This window comes from Psammomys obesus, unplaced genomic scaffold, assembly GCF_907164565.1.
Source record: "Psammomys obesus unplaced genomic scaffold, mPsaObe1.curated_primary_1811, whole genome shotgun sequence".
NCBI lineage: Eukaryota > Metazoa > Chordata > Mammalia > Rodentia > Muridae > Psammomys > Psammomys obesus.
In genome coordinates this window covers 24,259,040-24,277,335 of record NW_026596134.1, presented here as the reverse complement: position 1 = coordinate 24,277,335, position 18,296 = coordinate 24,259,040, and the positions used below count along the sequence as shown (strand labels likewise).

At 42.2% G+C, this 18,296-nt stretch overlaps 1 protein-coding gene across 9 annotated transcripts in view; it reads left to right on the top strand.

The window, feature by feature from the left end:
* Positions 1 to 18,296, top strand: part of Ttll5 (tubulin tyrosine ligase like 5) — a 247,553-nt gene that overhangs the window by 26,122 nt on the left and 203,135 nt on the right. For all 9 annotated transcript variants that reach the window (XM_055592889.1, XM_055592892.1, XM_055592890.1 and 6 more), the window contains exons 7-9: positions 1,695 to 1,777; positions 8,533 to 8,602; positions 9,508 to 9,592. In XM_055592889.1, the coding sequence (XP_055448864.1) occupies positions 1,695 to 1,777; positions 8,533 to 8,602; positions 9,508 to 9,592 (238 nt within the window). The remainder of the gene's footprint in view (positions 1 to 1,694; positions 1,778 to 8,532; positions 8,603 to 9,507; positions 9,593 to 18,296) is intronic.

Sequence of the window (18,296 nt, the reverse complement as noted above, 5' to 3'; positions counted from 1 at the left end):
GGAGACAGAAAGAGAGAGAGACAGAGAGAGAGAGAGAGCGTGCATGCATGTGTATGCCAAGTGTATGCAGCTGTCTAAGGAGGCCAGAAGAGGATTCCCTGGAGCTGGAGTTACCTGAGGTTATGAGCTACTCGGCAAGGGTGCTGGGAACCAGGTGGATCCTCTGCTTCGCCAGTGCTCATCGCTGCTGAGCCACTTTTCTAGCCCTGTGTATGTTTCACATGGGTGTGAGCAGAGCTAAAGGAAAGAGTTCTCTTTCTCTACTCTCTCCCATCTCTCTACCCCACACCCCGCTTGGCTGAGGGTACAGCTCTAAATGTATTCACTATGTAGATGCTTCCCTCCCCCACCAATTCTGTTAAACTGCATCCAGGGAAAGGCACAGGAAGATGGGGAAGGGTGGACAAAGGTACCTTGGTCCCTCCCCTGCTCCCCTTCAGGTAAAATGATTAAATAGTTTGTGGTACTGACAAAGTCAAGTTCCTGTTTGGGGCGTAAAATAGACTTTTGACTCCTGCCAAGGGGAGAGGGATGAAAAGGCGGCACGTGATGTGGGGAGATATGCTGCCCTGGGGTTGTTGCTAGTGCCAGGCTGCTTGGCTGCTGGGGTCCTGAGGTTGGCCTGGGTGGAACTGTACTCAGGGTTAGGGGAAATTTGTGTTCTCATGTGGGAAGAGCAGAGGTGGGATTAGCACACACAGGGGGCAGCAGTTGGCCTTTTAATAACTCAAGCCAGAGACCATAAATTTGAGGGAACTTTATTGAGTTTGTGCTTTTGTGTTATGGATAAAATGCTGTTACTGTGGTGCAGAACAGCCAGGAACACTTTCACTCACTTGATTTTATCTCTTCACGTACTCACTCTCCTTTTGGAGAAGGAAAGTAGCAGGAAACCAGCATCCTAGTTTTCAGCTTTTACTTTCCCCTTTTCCTTAAAAACAGCGTTCTGGGGTTCATCAGAGGAGGAAGGGACTGACATAGGGTGAGGACTACCGCCAACTCTCTCTTCCCTGGGGTTTCATTCAGCAGCTCCCCGTGCCTCCCTCTCCCCCATCCTAGGATGCTCTCCCGCTGGAAGTCAGACCCTTCTGCTTCTCCAGAGACCATCCATGGGCCCTGGGGAATCTGAGTGTTGGTTTTCTGCTTTTTCTTCACATGACCCAAAGACAGAGCTGAAGTTGGTGGAAGCGCAGACCCCTTGCACTCATAAATCATGGTGCTTCCCTGCCCTAATGCCCTGCCTGGTTTACAAGCACTGAAGAATTATTCAAAGGAAATAACTCTATTTGGAGATGTAGTAAAAAACTCAATTGTCTGTCTATTGGTGGTCCTTCAGTTAACAAAAAGGAAATTTTCAGTTTGTCAAAAGTTGTTTTTGCTAATAAACTAACATTCAGATTTTACTTTATTTTGTTCCCATCATTATGTAAGAACGAGGAAATAGTGGAAGATATAATTAGAGTGATTTGCTATTCTCTTCCTTTCCTCTTCTTTCACTTCTTCCTGCCTGATTTTCTTTTTTAAAGGTCAGTCTAAAAATGTAGGTGATTTTAGCTGTTGCTCTCCAGCTGGAGATGTGGAAGGTTCTTTGGATACCTCAGAGATTACCATTGTTGCAGCTTAAGATAACAAACTCATGCTCCTTCTTTCTCTTTGTTTGTCTCTTCTCTTTTTGTCTCCCAAATTTTGAGCAGATTCATATTCAAAGGACCGAGGACCTTGGATAGTAAAACCAGTGGCCTCTTCTCGGGGCCGGGGCGTCTACTTGATCAACAATGTAAGTATGCCCAGGACAGCAGACCTGAGACTCATTTGAGCAGGTATTTCTTTCTGCACTGAGCCCAGCAGTGAGTGGAGGCATGCTTGTCCGTTGTTCCCCCTGCTGGCAGCAGCTTCCTCCCTTGCTGGGACACACTTATTCTGTGGCCAAAGTGTCACTTACTAGATCGGTTTTGGGGGAAGGCAGGCACAAAAGAGGTGTCTTTTCTGTTTTCAGCCTGCTGTTCTGTCAGCTCCTCAGCACCGAGCTGTCACTCATCAAGCTTTAAGTAGGGGTGATGTTTTTGCCACTGCTTCTTTTTTCTCTCCTTTTCCCTCCTCCTCCTCTCCTCCCTTATCCTCTTTACCATTAGAAGCTGCCAGTGCCTTGATTCTTGACAAAATCCTTAGTCAATGTTTTAAAAAAATCAATACAGATAGGGGTATGATTGAGTGGTAAGAGGTTCAATCTTCAGTACCACCACCACAACAAATATATACAGAGTAAATAAAATAAATTGCCAACTCCCATAACATAATTGATTTTATATTTTTTCTTTTCTCAAATTCTTATCGTAGTTGGTAATTGCCCATTTTACGTTTTTATACCCATATTACTTCTACCTGTCCTTTTATAGTCCATCTCTTAAGTTTAATTAGTTTCAGATTTTAGTTATATAACATTTACAGTTCTTTTCAATAACTGATTTAGTTTTTTCTCCTTTGTAAGTATATGAAAACTTTAAGCTCAGAAGAAATAGACTATAACATTAGGACTGTGAAATTTAACTAGCATTTAAGTCCCGACTTTTTTTTTTTCCCTTCTGGACATTGGGTCCTTTTTATCTATTTTACCTTTACTTTGGGGAAAAGTGTTTTCTTTTTGTCTCTGTTTATATTTTCCTTCTTTCTTTTTCACTTGTGTTTGTGTGTGGTATGTGCATATATTTGTCTGTTTGCGTGTTTGTGTGTGTGTGTTCTTTGATTGCTCTTCCACCATATTCCCTGGGGCAGGGTCTTTCCATCAAACTCAGAGCTTGCCAGGATTCATTGCTGTGGGGAGTCCCTATTTCCACTTTCCAAGGCTGGACTATTTTCAGTGGGTCTACTGGGCTCACTGGGTATTTGCATGGGTCCTGGGGATCTGAACTCCTGTCCCCTTGCTTATATAGCAAGCCATTTATCTACTGAGTCATCTCCCTGGGCCATTTCTTGTCTCCTTTTTGAAGAGTCCTGGGTCTTCCCTTCACTGGCTAGTATATTTCAATTCCAGAGATGCTTATTTTCTGATTTCATCTTTATTATTATTTATTAATAAAAGCCTATCATTGTGCAATAGATACCCACACTTTTGAGGATACCATTGAAATGTTATTAAAATACTCTCCTGTTCTTGCCTTTTTTGGGGATTGTCTTCCCTTCTGTTGTAGGATTTTTCTCAAGTCTGAGAAACCCTTAAGTATTGGCCATTTTATAAATGAACTTGGAGGCTGTTGTGGACTTCCCTGTGTTGTATAATCCCCATCCCCACCCCCCCAACTCTGATACCTCTCCTTGTAAGGGTGAAGCATGCCTTCTGCCTTCTGAAATAGGGAGACTCTTGTGGTGCTGAGTTTATAGTAAGTTCCCTCTTAGAACTCACTTTTGCACTCTCTTTTTAATACCTGTTGGGGATAGAGTAGCTTTAGGTTATTTTCTCTTCCCTGAGAACCCTGCACCTATATAAAATGCCCTAAGCATCATTTTAGATTTGAGCTTCTGAGTTGTTGAAGTCCTATGGCCTCACTAGTCCCATGTTGTGGGAACTAATCTGACTCTTGTTTCCTGACCCACCCTACTCTTGTTCATGCTGTCTTGCTGCCATCCTGGACCCTGGCAGGGGCCTCCCTGGGAATCTTTGTTACCTGGTATTTGAGGCTGCGGCTCCCTCTGTTCTGCTCCCTCCCCCTCGCGATCTTATCTGCTCCCTGTCTTTGAAGATTTACTTAGACTTTTGATCTATTATGGCTCCTTTTGCGTTTTTTCTAGCCTTTGTTATTATTTCATTCTTTTGAAAATATCCTGTCTCTCCAGTAAGCTCTGGAAGGGAAGGTTGGGGTAGATACATCGTGCATGAGTGTGTGTGTGGTCAGTACTCCATCTTAAAATTCCCCAGTTATTTTTTCACAGTGAGCTGTTTTCTATGTGTGCAGAAATGAACTTTCTAAAGTCTTTCACTTTGGAAAGTCCTCAGATTCCATCTGGATCCAAAACTGTACAGTAAACAATTAGAGCCAGACCTTTCTTCCTGGAGAAAGGATAGACTCTGGTTCTGGCAGTGCAACTACTATAGCATCAGGCCTCAGCCACAAATCCTGTTACCTGGAGCCCCTTGACCCTTCACATAAAACATGGTGGCATGCCTTGGCTCTTTCTTCTTGTCTCTGTGACCTTGGCGTAAGGCTCCCATCCGACAGTCTTGCCTTCAGCCCTTTGCCAGGAGCACAGTGTTGTTTGAATTGCGTGGACGGCATTAGTTTGGGTTTGGGTTTTAGCTGCCAAATGGAATTGCTATTGAGAGTCAGCTACGGTTCAAGTTTGCTTTTTATTTTCTTAGACATGAGTCAAAGAGAATAGGATATATTCTCAGCTCATCTGGGGCTTTTTTCTTTTGGAATGATCTTTTGCCCTAGTGATTTGTTCTTTTAAAGCTAACATCATAAAGAATAGAAAAGTTAAACTTTCCTTAATGGGGCTGGGAACCTCTTGCTCCAACTCTTCACTGAGGCTGAGACTCATAAAGGGAATGACGCGTCTTTAGGGAATGCACGTTTGGCAGCCTATGTAAGAGTCTTTTTCTCCCTCCCGCCTCTCCATGGGCTCAGTCCCTTGAGACCCCCTGCATAGATCAAAGTACTTGGCTAGACCTTTGCCAGTTCTCCTCCCCACTGGTGAAGCTTTGGAATGAATCTGATTCTTTTAGGTATTTTGTGGAGGTGCCAGACAGAAGCCTGGGAAGATGCCAGCATGCACAAGGGGAGCTGGCAACACATGGATCTAATGGGAACATATTCCCATTTCACCCAGAAACTGGAATTTTATCTCCTTTTACCCAGACCTACAAACTGTGCTGTTAATCCTCCTTTCTCTCCTTAACCATCCCTTCTTTTCCATACCTGGATCCTTTCCCTGGAATATGTGACCCGTTAGCCAGCTGGATGAAGTAACTCTTTCCAAGGCTGCTGCCTGCTTTTCTTTCAGAGTTGAGGGGGAGGGAGAGCGAACACTGAGGCGGAGGGTCCTTGCAGAACTCATAGGAGTTGAGGAGGGACTGTGGCAGGGGGCTGGACGTAGATGTGAGGGTCAAATGAAAACTTCGTTCCCTTTCTTTCCACAAGCATGAGAAGACCTATTAGTAACACTGCCCTGTAGTGGTTAGAACCTATTGGAAAATATCCACAAAACAACTTTTTTAACTGTAAAGAGAACAGAAAAATGGAAATAAAAGTGTGGCTTTTTGGGCAACACTGAAGAGAGCTTTGTGAACTCCCACAGAGGGAAACATCTTAGTGGGCTGGCTGACACGACTCCTAATGATGTGCTCTCATCTAGAAAAGCAGCATAAAGGAACAGAGCTGTTTACTCCAGCTTCTTCAGTAACCGACTAAATGCTATACTTTCCCAACTCATGATATTGAAATTGAGGTGGGAAGACCTGGTGTTTTCTGATTAAGGTATGAACTTTACTGTTGAGGTCTAATTCAGCCATCCTTGTGTCATCCGTTATCTATGGTTCTGTTAATATACATCCTGAGATTGTAAAGTTCAGAAGACTGCTAGGCCACACTCTCTACCACTTTTGTTGTGAATCTAGTCCCTTATTTTCTTGATTTTATTTCTTTGAATGTTTTTGACTTAGGTTGTCTGTGTTTCTTATTGTTTGACAATTATTTAGGAGGCGCTGGCTGTGTACCGTGTATTATCACTCCTTAAAACCTTTTGGGAAATTCTAATTATGTTCTATCTCCTGGTTCTTCTCTGTCTTCATTATAGTTGAGTGCATTGCTCTGGTAGGGGCACACGATGATGAATATCAGGTTGTGGAAGTTAGTGGTCAGGACCACATCGAAGCTAGTGAGTTTGCGGTAACAGCAACGGCATCTGATAATTTCTTTTTTGAGATACATTTTTGAGAGGCTCTCACTATGTAGCCCTGCCTGGCCCAGAACTCACAGAGATGCCCTTCCTTCTGCCTTTTGAGTGGTGAGACTAATAGTGTGTAGCCCTGCCTGTAGCACGGACTGATATTTCTTGAGCATTTAACCTGCACCTTCCATTTGAACCCAAATAGAATCTGCTAATAAGATTACTCTTCCTAAGAACCCTCTGTGGCAGTCACTGTTTTCTTAGCAAGTGGTGGTGCCAAGGTTGTAGCTGAGGTCCAGCTGCTTTCAGAGCATCCGCTCTTGACCACAGCACTTTTCTACTCTGTGGTAACCTAACGAGTGCCCCAAGCTTGAGTCTTAAGATCTAGTTAGGAAAATAAACATATTTCCAGTTTCCACAGCAGTTCTGATTCCCACATTAGCCTACTTTTACTTTGGGAGGAAAAATGTACCTTTTAAATTAGTTAACTGAGGATTAGTGAATAGGAAATACACTTAAGGATGTCAAAAACTTTTATTACATGGGCTTTAATATATACTACTAGGCAAAGAAACCATTTTCAAATCCTTTTGGTCTATGAGCTTACAATTGCCTTATGCAGATAGGAATGAGAGGTTAAGACAATTGAGCAAGTTCTGAAGTCTTTCAACAGAAGAAGTTTATGTTATGCATAATTCAGTGGCCAGATATTTAGGAAGTAGAAGAGAGGAAGTAGACTGGGCACTGGATATGTCATGGAGGGAGACCAGTATATTACCTGGTACAGAGGACAGTTATGTAGCAGTCGCATACCTGTTATATATATAGTCCATAGGTGTTTCTCAGGTGTAGCCTACAGTTGTCACCCAGCCATGGCCTATAGGTGCTGCATGGCTGTCATTAACTTCATGTCTGGAACAGCTCACAGCTTTATTGCTTTTCTAGTGACTATACATTCTTACTCACTCACTGACTCGGAATGGTGATAGTATGATAGACTTGTTAGGAAGTGTAGGAGCATCAGGAAGTGATGGGTGATTGAGTCCATTAGCGATGAGCGAGTATTGATGTCATTGTGTTCATCTGATACATAGAGATGAGTCGTTAAAGCTGCATCTGACTTTGAGATGACAGCAGTAGTATTTGGGATAGGAAATGCCTTGTTTCAGACTTTTAGACTTGGGGACATTATTTTGTGCTGGGATTTGGGGATCACTCTGAGCAGTGCTTGAAAGGGAAGCTCCTAAGACCCCGCACGGGCTCCAGCATTATACTAGTGCGCACGTGCACAGCTATCGTGGTATATACTCTCAGAGCTCTGCCACAGAACAGGTCCCCACCACGGATTTTCCTTCATCTGTAGAAAGTGGATGGTGGTATACCTGCCCCTAGGGTTGGGTGGGGATGAAATAATACATGCTTGGAACAGTTCTTGGCACATGGTAAATGTTCAGTACCTTGATTAAATTATAATTATTTCTGCAAATGTTGTGGTTATTTCCCAGGAGCTGTAGTTAGTCTCATACTTGCTATTGTTGCCATCAACAGTTTGGAGCCCCGTTGCCCTTTTGGTTGACTTGAAGCTGGTCTTTCTGTCTTAATCTAATTACACACGCAATTGTTGTGTTTGAGGTATTTTCATCTCACGGCCTTCTCCATGTGGATTCTGCAATAATTTCCCGCTTCCCACCATTTTAAGTCTCAGTTCTCCTTGCCAGTTCAAATGTCTCTGCCAGAGGGCTCCATCCCTTCTAGTTCTCCCCCAGTTACAGCTTTTAGCCTCATGCCTGTGAATATGCCTCCCTCCTTTCTGCTGGACTTTGCGTATGGCAGTGGCCTCTTTTTCTCTCTAGCACATGCCTGAAGCTCTCACTGTTTGCTTCTATGTCTGCCCTTCTGCTAGCTAGAGCTGTACTTTTCTTCCTGGTCCTGTAGACTGGCCCTTTTGGCAACTTGACATATTACGTTTGTGGAATTGCTGCTCTGTGTCCCTTTAGAGTCTATACAATGCTGTTCTAACTGGAAAGAGTAGACCCTTTTGGGGGAAAGGAGCTCCTAAATCTGAAGTTCCACAAGGGCACAGAGGTATCTGTTTTCTTCATCACTGTGTGCTCAGTGCTTTACACATGGGCGGCAGTACCTTATAGAAACAACTTTGCCCCTTGGTGAGATCTCTAAATGATCTAATGCACTTTTTACACGCAGTTGCTTAGCAAGTGCCTTACCTGACTCTCCATCTACTCCATCTCAGGGAATGCTGGGCTCCATTGTGCATCCGCGACTTTCCAGAGCAACCTAACAAGAGGTGCATTGGGAACAGTGTAGTGTTTTAAAACTTCCATTGCTGTTTCTATTTTAAAAGAAGCAACTTTTATTTATTTTTTTTAAGTAGCTCTTATTTTCTTGGCAAATAACTACTTTATACCGTGCATATATATATCTAAAGCCATTTAGCTGCATTTATTATGAGAGTTGCTGTGTAAATTTATTTTTTCCTATTGTAATTGGGTCCCCACAGTGGTATGTCACCTGGCCAGTTGACTATTACAGGTTTTCCATAGTGTCATTTCTTAAAAGGTTAAGAATTTCCCCACCTCACAATGCATTTTAGGATTTCTCCTTTCTGATTCTTTTCTGTGTACTCAACAGCCAAACCAGATCTCCCTGGAAGAGAACATCTTGGTCTCCCGTTACATTAACAACCCGCTGCTCATTGATGGTGAGTTGTGATCGGTCCTTGACTAGATTGGGCTGCATCTTGCTCAACTTTGAAACCTTTTCATAGTCTTCTCTAGTAAATCTTTTAAAGCTACTCTGACATTTTTGGTACCCATGGTTCCAGAGATAAGGATGCTTCTCTACCTTTTGAAACTGGAATTAGGTGATACAGGAGAGATACTGCTCACGTAGGCACAGGAACAAATAGACACACACACACGGGTGCGCACACACACAGTAAAATATTCTGTTGCCGTATTATCTGAAACAAATAATGAAATATCTGAAAACAGTACTGTTTACCACTGTATTGGTTATGCCCTATCAGTCACTCCCAGGTGGAGGAGCCTGGGAGAGTGCAGCCAACAAATGGAGACGACTAAAGTCTCATGCAGTAGCCAGTTTCATTCAGAGCATCAGACAGTTTATATTCTGAGGGTTAAGAGGAATCACATGTGTGAAGTGTAGAAGCACAAAGGCAAGCTGCATGTGGCGTATAAACAAATAATAGCCAGTTGTAATGAGTAATCAGAAGTAAACTCACTCCAGTCTGCTCCACCTGGGAGTGGCATGGAAGCATAATCTAGGAACATTTCTGTGTTCCTGAAGAAACTGAGGTCACAAGACCCTTGGTTTCTTCGTGTTTCCCCCAAGCACTCAGAAATCTTCTCACTGATGCCATTCTTAGACTGTGTTTCGACCATGTTCTGACATCATATTTATATATTTAGTGACTATACTGCTTACCACAGTATGAGATTCTTTAGTCTCAAAATGTAAGATGTGTGTGGTGTGTGCTTTTTGTGAAGAGGATTGTTTATTCTTTCATAGCTCTTGGCTGTGTTGTCTTGTTCGTTGCAAGAAGATGAACTTAGTTTTTCTCATGACTCCTAACTTTGTTCCTAGATTTCAAGTTTGACGTGCGCCTCTATGTGCTCGTGACTTCCTATGATCCCCTCATCATCTATCTCTATGAGGAAGGACTGGCTAGGTAAGTCACTTTCTCAGGTGGAAGGGTTGGCCGGGTGTGTTAGAGTGGATCCGTTAAACAAGGTTTCCAAGAGCAGGCTGCTGCTTTCTATTAGGTTCAACTCAGGGAAATCGAGAGCACCCGGGTGGGCTTTAGATGACAGGAAACAGTTTTGGGACTCTACAGCTTCACCTGCAGGTCTACACAGAGTATGTGGAAACACAGACTCCTCAGGTGTCGAGGCCATAGGGTAGTCTCATGCAGTGAGGGTTGTCATGTGAGCCCTAGGGTATTAAAAAAAAAATGTTTTTTTTTTTTTTTTCAGAGTAGCTCTAGAAGGGAAAAATAACAGCCACATTTAATTTACTTGTCATACACCAGGTCCTTCTGTTAACCCTTGCAACAGAAGGGTTTTTTTTTTTTTTTTTTTGCAGAAGAAACAGATTTGCATAAGTGAGAGGTGGTGGTTTCTGAGTTTTACTAATGGGGTGGTGGGTGGGGATTGGAGCTCATTGAATGGTCATGTGTCCTCATATTCATAGGGTATTCATGGCTCTTAATATACAAGTCACATACTTTGCAGTTTTCCTGGGGTGCTTAGAAGGTTTTAAGGTAGTGCCTATCAAGAGAATTAAGTTAAATTTATAATAATTTGGAGCTTTGTCTCCCATACCCACAAAGACTTACAGGTAACAGTTTCCATAAATCCTTTAAGCTATTTAAACTTTTCCAAGTGTTCCTTCCCCTTCTATTTTTTTTTTTTTTAATCACAGAGTTTGCTCTGTAGTTCTCCTGTGTCATGGCCTTTGATGGGATAGTGCATTGCAGTCTAGAGCATGCTCTGCAACTGTGCACAGACTTAGTAAGCTGAAAGTCACAGACTGTATGTCTCTGATTTTAGAAAATTCATTTTGAAAATGAGATTACATGAATAAAATAAGGATAACCATTTGTGTTTGAGATGAAAGAAACAGATGAACTCCTGTCTTCCCAAACTTCTCCAGTACCATTTTATGAAGAGGGGCTTTGACAGGCCCCACTGTCCTGTGATAGCGGAGTTTTCTAAGTTGTTTTGGAGTCAAGTGAGCCATGCCTTCCCCTCACCTCTAGGTGGCAATGGCAGCTTTTATAAGTTCTGTCATTTTTAACTAAGATTTATGAGTCCAGACCCTGGGAGCATTAGAGGCTACTGAAACTCCATAGTCTTGGCCACTTGTCCCTTGAAAACTGAGAAGGAGAAAAATAAGACATTTCTCAGTTGTTGAATGAAGGCCTGGACCAAGCATCTCATGTGACTATTAGCTCTAATCAGTGTCAGAGGGAAGGCATTTCTATAGCATTTATGGATATGAGCTCCTGTACTTGGAAGTATTGATAGAGAGAAGACCAATATAAAGATAAAGTCTAATTTCCTTATTGTTTAGAACAGAGAGAAAGTAAAATACTCCTCCCCCTTCTGGGGCATAGGGTGCTGTGGACGTGATTTATGCTTTGGAGTTTTCCGTCTCTTTGTGCAGAGCTCCTTCATTTCCTTCTTCCACCCATTTGCACCCCAACTTTTGGCCTTGGTCCTGCTTGATCTTCTGGAAGAGAAAAGGTTATTTATGACACGGTTTCTCATGGGTCTCATAACAATATATTTTGTATCACATTCTAAAGATGTTTCACCTGCAGTGTTAGTATTCCGCACTATGAGTAAACTTTTACATAGCTTTTGCATTTTTATGGTTCAGAGCACAAAATGAGATCAGTACTAGTATTCATTACAGTTTGCTACAGATGAGCAAATAGTCATGGCTAGCTACATGTTATATCAGATGTCAGAAGCTACTGAATTAATGACACTTGTTTTGCTTCCAGCAGGAAGTTACATGTACATATGCACACACACACACACACACACACACACACACAACACACAACACACACATACATTTATATGGCCAGTGGACAGTTTTCCTCATTGTTAGGAAAATAGCTTTTTAGATACTCAGTCCACATTGAGCCAAAAAAGGGAAAAAAAAAATTCAGGTGTTGGGTGGGTTTACCTGAAACGTTGGTGACTGTGAAACCTTATCAAAGGCATACATGTGGCATTATCTGGAGCTGTTGCCCCAGACATACAAGGCACGCTGCTCTGTGCAGGTTCTTCAGTGTGCCTAAATAGTCACTGTTTACCTTGGCACCCGCTTGCCTTGCAGCTCTCAGAGTGCGCTCAGCTGTGTCATTATGCTCAGCATCCGTCTGCAGCTCCGCCGCACCTGCAGAGTCTGCTAAACCTTGGGTCACGTGGGTTTTGTGTAGACATAACTGAAGGTAATCAGTTTGGGATGAGATCACTAGGTTGCTGTACTTTGAGACTCGAAGGAAAACCATAATCTTTCCTAAAGAGACAGACCTGGAGGCAAAAATAATTAGTTTCCTTCTTTAGGCTTTTATACCCTGTCATTTCTGTTGGGAGCTTCAAATTAATGCTAGGAGGCTGAAAGTTCACTTTATGAAGTTCCCTGCATTGTGAAGTAGGTTATTTTGTGTAAATTCCTTTCCCCTTTAAGCCCTTTTCAGAAAAAGACCTTAGTTTCATTACAGGTTACCGCTTTCATTTGTCTTTGTTTTATGCACACAAAAAGCAGACCTCTCACTGTGTATTTGATTTTATGTGTGGAAGGGTTGGCCTGCGTGTATAGAGGTACACTAACAGCATGCAGTGCAGGCCAGAGGAGAGCACTGGATCCGCTTGAACTTAGAGATGGTCTGAGCTGTCATGTGGGTTCTGGGAACTGAACCCAGATCTTTTGCAAAAGCAACAAGTGCTATTAACCACAGACCAGCTTTCCAGCTCCTTCTCACTGTTTCTTCTATGTGGGTAAAATATTGAAGAGATACTGAAATGAAATTGCTTATTTGGTAGTGGCGTCAGTAGTCTCACTATCCTGGTGGTAGTGCTGCCTCTGATGCTGCTGTGGCTCTTGTGCAGGTCCCTGCTGTAGAACCCCCATGCAGGTTACTGTTTTGTACTAGTAGGAAGGAGACGTTGAGTTTCCAGAGAGAGTATTCTTACCAATATGGTGGTGATCCATTTTTTGTGTGTGTCAGAAGTAGAATTCAGAAAGACTTTCATTTGGATTTTAGAACTGTAGGGGGATCCAATCTGAGATATAAATGACTTGAGAAAGTCCTTTTTGAGACAAAACTAATAGCCAAATTTACACTAAACCAGGACTTTATTTTTATTTTTTATTTTTACTTAAAAGGTTTCTGAGTTGTAGAGCAAGTGTATTGTCAGTGACTTCAAGGAAAGGTAGTGCCAGCTCATGAAAGTGTCCTTGAGGAGCTCTGAGGCTTGTACCAGGTCAGAGAAATGGCAGAAGACGCTGAAAAGGCCTCTTCTAGTGCAGGCCTTTTTGCAGCTTTGCCACACCCCCTTCCCAACCATATTACCCAGTGGAAATGCAGAAAAGACCCCAAATCATTTTGTAATGCCTTTCTTTCCTCCCCCACCTTCAGGCCCTTCAGCAGTAGCCTTGCTTGCTAATTAACACTGGCTCCGGGGGGATATTTACCTTTTCTGTGCTGGATTCCTGTGGTTTTGAAAGAATTCAGGTACTTGCGGATTGCCAAGGAATTCACATTACCTCACGGGCTGCACACTGTCCAGAATCTGCCACAGCAGCAAGTGGGGGAAGAGACACCAGCAATGGGGAGAAGCCCTTTCTAGCCTCACTGTCACTCTCCCTGGCAGGCCCTTGCTGTTTGTGAAGTTTGAGTCGTTTCTGGCTCTGAGGACAGAGGATCAGGCTGGTAATCCCCTCCCAGACTCTCTGCAGGGCGCTGCCCAGTCACTACAGCGTTTTGGCAGCTTCCCTGCTGCAGCTGCTCGACAGCAGATCAGAGCTCTTGGGCCTCTTGTTCTCTTCCATAAGATTTTTCTAGGTCAGGCCAGGATGAAACCCAGTGGTTTATGGCAAGGGTGCCTGAGGTGAAGTCTCATTGCCAGGTCTCTCTGCTCAGGACAGCTAGCTATACATGCTAAGGATAACTCATGTGCTACCACAGCAATCTCCTTTCTTTGTGCATTTGTTCTGAATGTAGAAAACATATCTACCAAATTGAGTACTTAACCCTTCCACATCTAGGCTCCATGACTCCGATTGACCATAAGAATATATGTTTGTACATGGGAGGAGAGTTTGTAAGATCTCACTGACTTTGTGCTTGCTTCCGCCTTTTGCTTCTATAGTAGTAAAGGTCTTGAAACAAGCAGTTGAGGTGCACGTTCTAGTAGTTTTTGTAAGTGCCCACCGCAGATACTTCTTGATTTATCATTGAGTTATATTCCAACATAGCCATCGTTACTTTGTTATCATTTAGGAGTCTTGATAGCTTTTTCACTTTTCTTTTCTTTAGTCAGTTAAAGAATTAAAAGGCAGGAAAAACAAACAAACAAACAAACAAAAAACCCCACCTCAAAATTTCACGTGCAACAAGTAGCAGCAGGGAAAATCTCAGACACAGTTCACAGAATCAGCCAGTAAAGAAAGGCTTTTATTAGGCTAGGAAGCACACAGAAAGGCTCATGCAGAGAAAGACCCTGCCCAGCAGAATAGAGACTTGGGAAGCCAAAGCCTGGTCTCTGCTCAGTGGCTGGGGCCTTTTAAGGGCCTTTTAGGGGTCTTCCTCCCTGAATTTAGGGTTGGTCAGTTTGAACAAAGAGAGATCCACAATCTTGTGGTAAACATGTCCTGATCTGGCCTTGAACTTGTAGGACTTTGAACTTGTTAAACTGGTCCACAGATTGTGTGGAGGGAAAGGCTGCAGGGCTTTAGGCCTTTGTGTTTGGTCAGAAATATGAGGAATAAGCTGAAGTTGGCAATCGTTGTTTCCTAGTCATGGCCCCTCTTCCTGTTTGTCTTCCTACCAAGGAATTGTTTAGCTTACTTCTTCAGTTGAAAATGCATTTTAAAAAGGTTTTATTTTTATTTTTATTTTTTTGCACAGATGTGTTTTACTTGTGTGTGTGTAGTGCATATGCAGTACATATATACATGGCTGGAGGATGCCAGAAGAAAAATTCTTGGGTTACAGTGGTTGTGAAATGTGCCAAATGGGTGCTGAGGATTGAACCCAGGACCTCTGGAAAACAACAGCTAGTGCTCTTAATTGCTGAGCTCTTAATCTCTTCAGCACTCCAAAATGCATTTAGCACACCTCACCTACCAGAAATGTTAGCAGTATGGTTTACTGTTGCCTATCCATTGTTACCCTCCTGGTGGTGTGGGTAGAACTGGCTACTGCTTGCTGTCGTGCTCAGGGTTACAAGATGGTACCCGTGCATATTGCTAGTGTGGGAAAAGATCAACAGTCCGAACTCCAAGTGTGATTGCTTTAGAATGAAGATTGTTCTTAAACCATTATAAGGTGGAAAACTTGTGAATGGAAGCCTGTTGTATGTCTGACCATGGGAGCCTTTTCTTCACATCACACACTTGTGGTTCAGAGAAGTTGTGGCTGCTGTCCTGCTTCCAAGTGAGAAACATTAGCAAACAGAAAGTGTTCTTCTTAAGACTTCGTTTTCAAAGTAGAGATAACTACTTTTTCAGGTTGATTAAAAAATGGGCATATAGTTCTTTCATTATCAGTGAGCTGTAAAATAAAGAGTTCAAAGTTTAGATTATCTGCAAAAGTAAGAGCTTCATTTTTTTTTTTTTTTTATTGGCATAAATGTCAAGGCTATAAGATTCTGTTGTGTGGGCTTTTTAAATTTTTTTTTTGTTTGTTTGTTTTTTTTGTTTTTGTTTTCTCGAGACAGGGTTTCTGTCCTGGCTGTCCTGGAACTCACTCTGTAGACCAGGCTGGCCTTAGACTGAGAGATCTGCCTGCCTCTGCCTCCCAAGTGCTGGGATTAAAGGCGTGAGCCTGCCTGCTTTTTAAAAATCTTAATTAAAAAAATCCATTCATCTATCTATCTGTTTCTATGCATAATGTACATGTGGAAGTCAGAGGACAAGTGTGGGAATTGGCTCTCTCCTCCTTCTGTGAGGGTCTTAGAAACCTCATTCAGATCTTTAGGTTTGGTGACAAGCGCCTTTTTCTGTTGAGCCATTTTGAGGTCCCAGTGTACGTCCTTACTTTCTTTCTTTGTGAATAGCACTCACTTTTGTTTTTAATTGAAAATAATTTTTTCACATTGTAAATTTCTGATCACTGCTTTCCTTCCTTTATCTCTTTCCAGATCCTCCCTACCTCCCCACTGATCCAACTCCACTCTTTCTTTCTTTATCTTCAGAAAACAAACAAGCAAATAAATAAATGACCAGTGTTAAATAACAATAATAACAACAAAGAAAGAGCATGAGAGACACACACCAAGCCCATAAAAACACAAAACTGGAAGCCATAATATGTAAGACCAGTAAGGGGAAAAAAAAAAAAGTCCAAATGAAGCACGTAAACTTCCAAAAGTACCATTGGGATCATTTTGTATTGGCCGTGCGCTGGGCATGGGGCCTGCCCTGGAGTGTGTTTATACACCGTGAAACTCCATTGGAAGGTCAACTCTTAAATCTTGATCTCCTTAGTAGGGAGGTTCAGGACTTAGTTCATCGTGTGACTTTTAGCTGAGTTAGGATGAGTCTTTGGTTTACCTAGGAAATACTTGATTCTTCTAGCTTATTAGTAGAGAAATTGTATTGAAACTTTCAGGCCTCAGTAGGATGAAGCATGATAGTATGTGAAGGTCTAGTATTATATTGGTTTTCAACCTGTGGGTTACAACCCCTTTGGGGTTGATCAACCGTTTCTCAGGGCCACATATCAGATATTTATATTATGATTCATAACAGTAGCAAAATTACAATTAGGAAGTAGCACCAGAAATAATTTTATGGTCAGGGATCACCACAACATGAGGAACTGTATGAAAGGGTCGCAGTATTAGGAAGGTTGAGAACCACTGATCTAATAAAAAGGTCACAAAGCTTCCCAGGGAACGCTGAGAGTAGGAAAGTAGCTTTTCCTAGAGCTGTTCAGTGCTTCCAAGTCACCAAAAGTGAAGTGACCGGGTCTTCTGTTGTTCTAAACTTCACAAGAAACTTACTAATTTCCTGTAAGACTTTGAATTTTGCACTTGTGAAAAAGCTATCTGAGGAGTGTGAAGAGCCACCCTTTAATCTATCCAGAGGCTCCATTAACTGCCAGATCGTCCTGTTAACATTCATTTTAACCAAAGGGCCCAATCACGGATGGCATTTTGTTGTCAGGTCTCCTCAGACGCCAGCATTCTGGAGCAGCTCCTCAGTATTTCTGTGGATTCATGACCTCAGCACTTTGGGAAATGACAGGCAATTTTGCAAATTGTCCTTCAATTTGTCTGTATTTTCTCATGATTAAACTTGGTTATTCATTTGGGGTCAAAGTCCCACAGAAGTGATGGTAAATTCTCATTTCAGTGTATTTGATGGAACGTGCTAATTGCTTAGTGTTTGACTAGCAGTAGTGCCTGCGAGAGTCCTCCACTGTAAAGTGACGACTTCTTCTCTCTGTGATTACCAAGAATTATGAGCAGGTAGTTGGAAACCATGTATACCCCATTCCTTATCTCATTTTTACCAATATCTTTCATATCTATTGATGCTCTTTTGCTTGAGTGAGTTATACAGCAATGACTGCCAGATGATAATTTTCTATTCCTGTCATCCTTTTAGTTATACAGTTTGGCATTTTACTTCAAGGAAAAGTTTTTTATATTATATATTCACTTGTTTATTAGTGCAGACTGAAGATTTATATATATTTTTAAGGACTCTTTATTATACTCTTTTATCTTCATGGTCTGTTTGTCCCGGTTGGGCCAATGGGAGCCCCTTCACCCTAGTTTTTGTATCCTTTTAATATGCCTCCATCATTCTTTGAGTATGAAATGTTTTAGGCTCATCTTGTTCTGACCCAGCCCAGGAATCAGCCATATCTCCAAGGATCATGGGTTACTTGATAATGGGAATTGCACTCAGAATTGAAGGTTTGGATACTTGCTCCTCTGGGGCTTGCAATAGAGAGACCTAGGAAGCATGTATATGTTTCCCTGTTTTCATATGTATGTCCACATTCATTCTGTATCTGTTTATCAGGAAATGGGATTATATTAGCACTTATAATTCTACTTGAAAATTCAAAATATAAAATGGCTTTTGGTTTTTTTTTTTTTTTACAGATTTTTATCTTTCTGTTCCAGCAAAGAAAAAGCTGTCTCCCATTATCTTATTTTATTCTGTTTTTTTGAGACAGAGATTCTCTGTGTAGCTCTGGTTGTCATGGAACTCGCTGTATAGACCAGGCTGGCTTCAAATTCAGAGATTCACGTTCACGTGCCTCTGCCTCCCAAGTGTTGGGATTAAAGGTGTGTGACACTAACACTGGGCTTTAACACAATTACTTATTTACTCAGTTCTCATGTTTGTAGCCAATCTCTTGGCCTTAGTGGGCTACTCCCAGCTCAGGTGCTCTCCATTCTGTGGATATAACGCCATGGGGCTGTTGTTCTGCCTAGATAATCCCCTGTACTTCCCAGGCCTTGCTTCTCAGCACATACACTGTCTTCCATGGGGCTGTAAGAAGTTAGCTAGTTAAGTTAAAAGCAAAACCACCAAACCTTTGTAGGTTAACCAGATCATTAGAACTGGACTGGTAGACTAGGTCTGAGATTTGTGTGACTTACTGTCTAGACAGT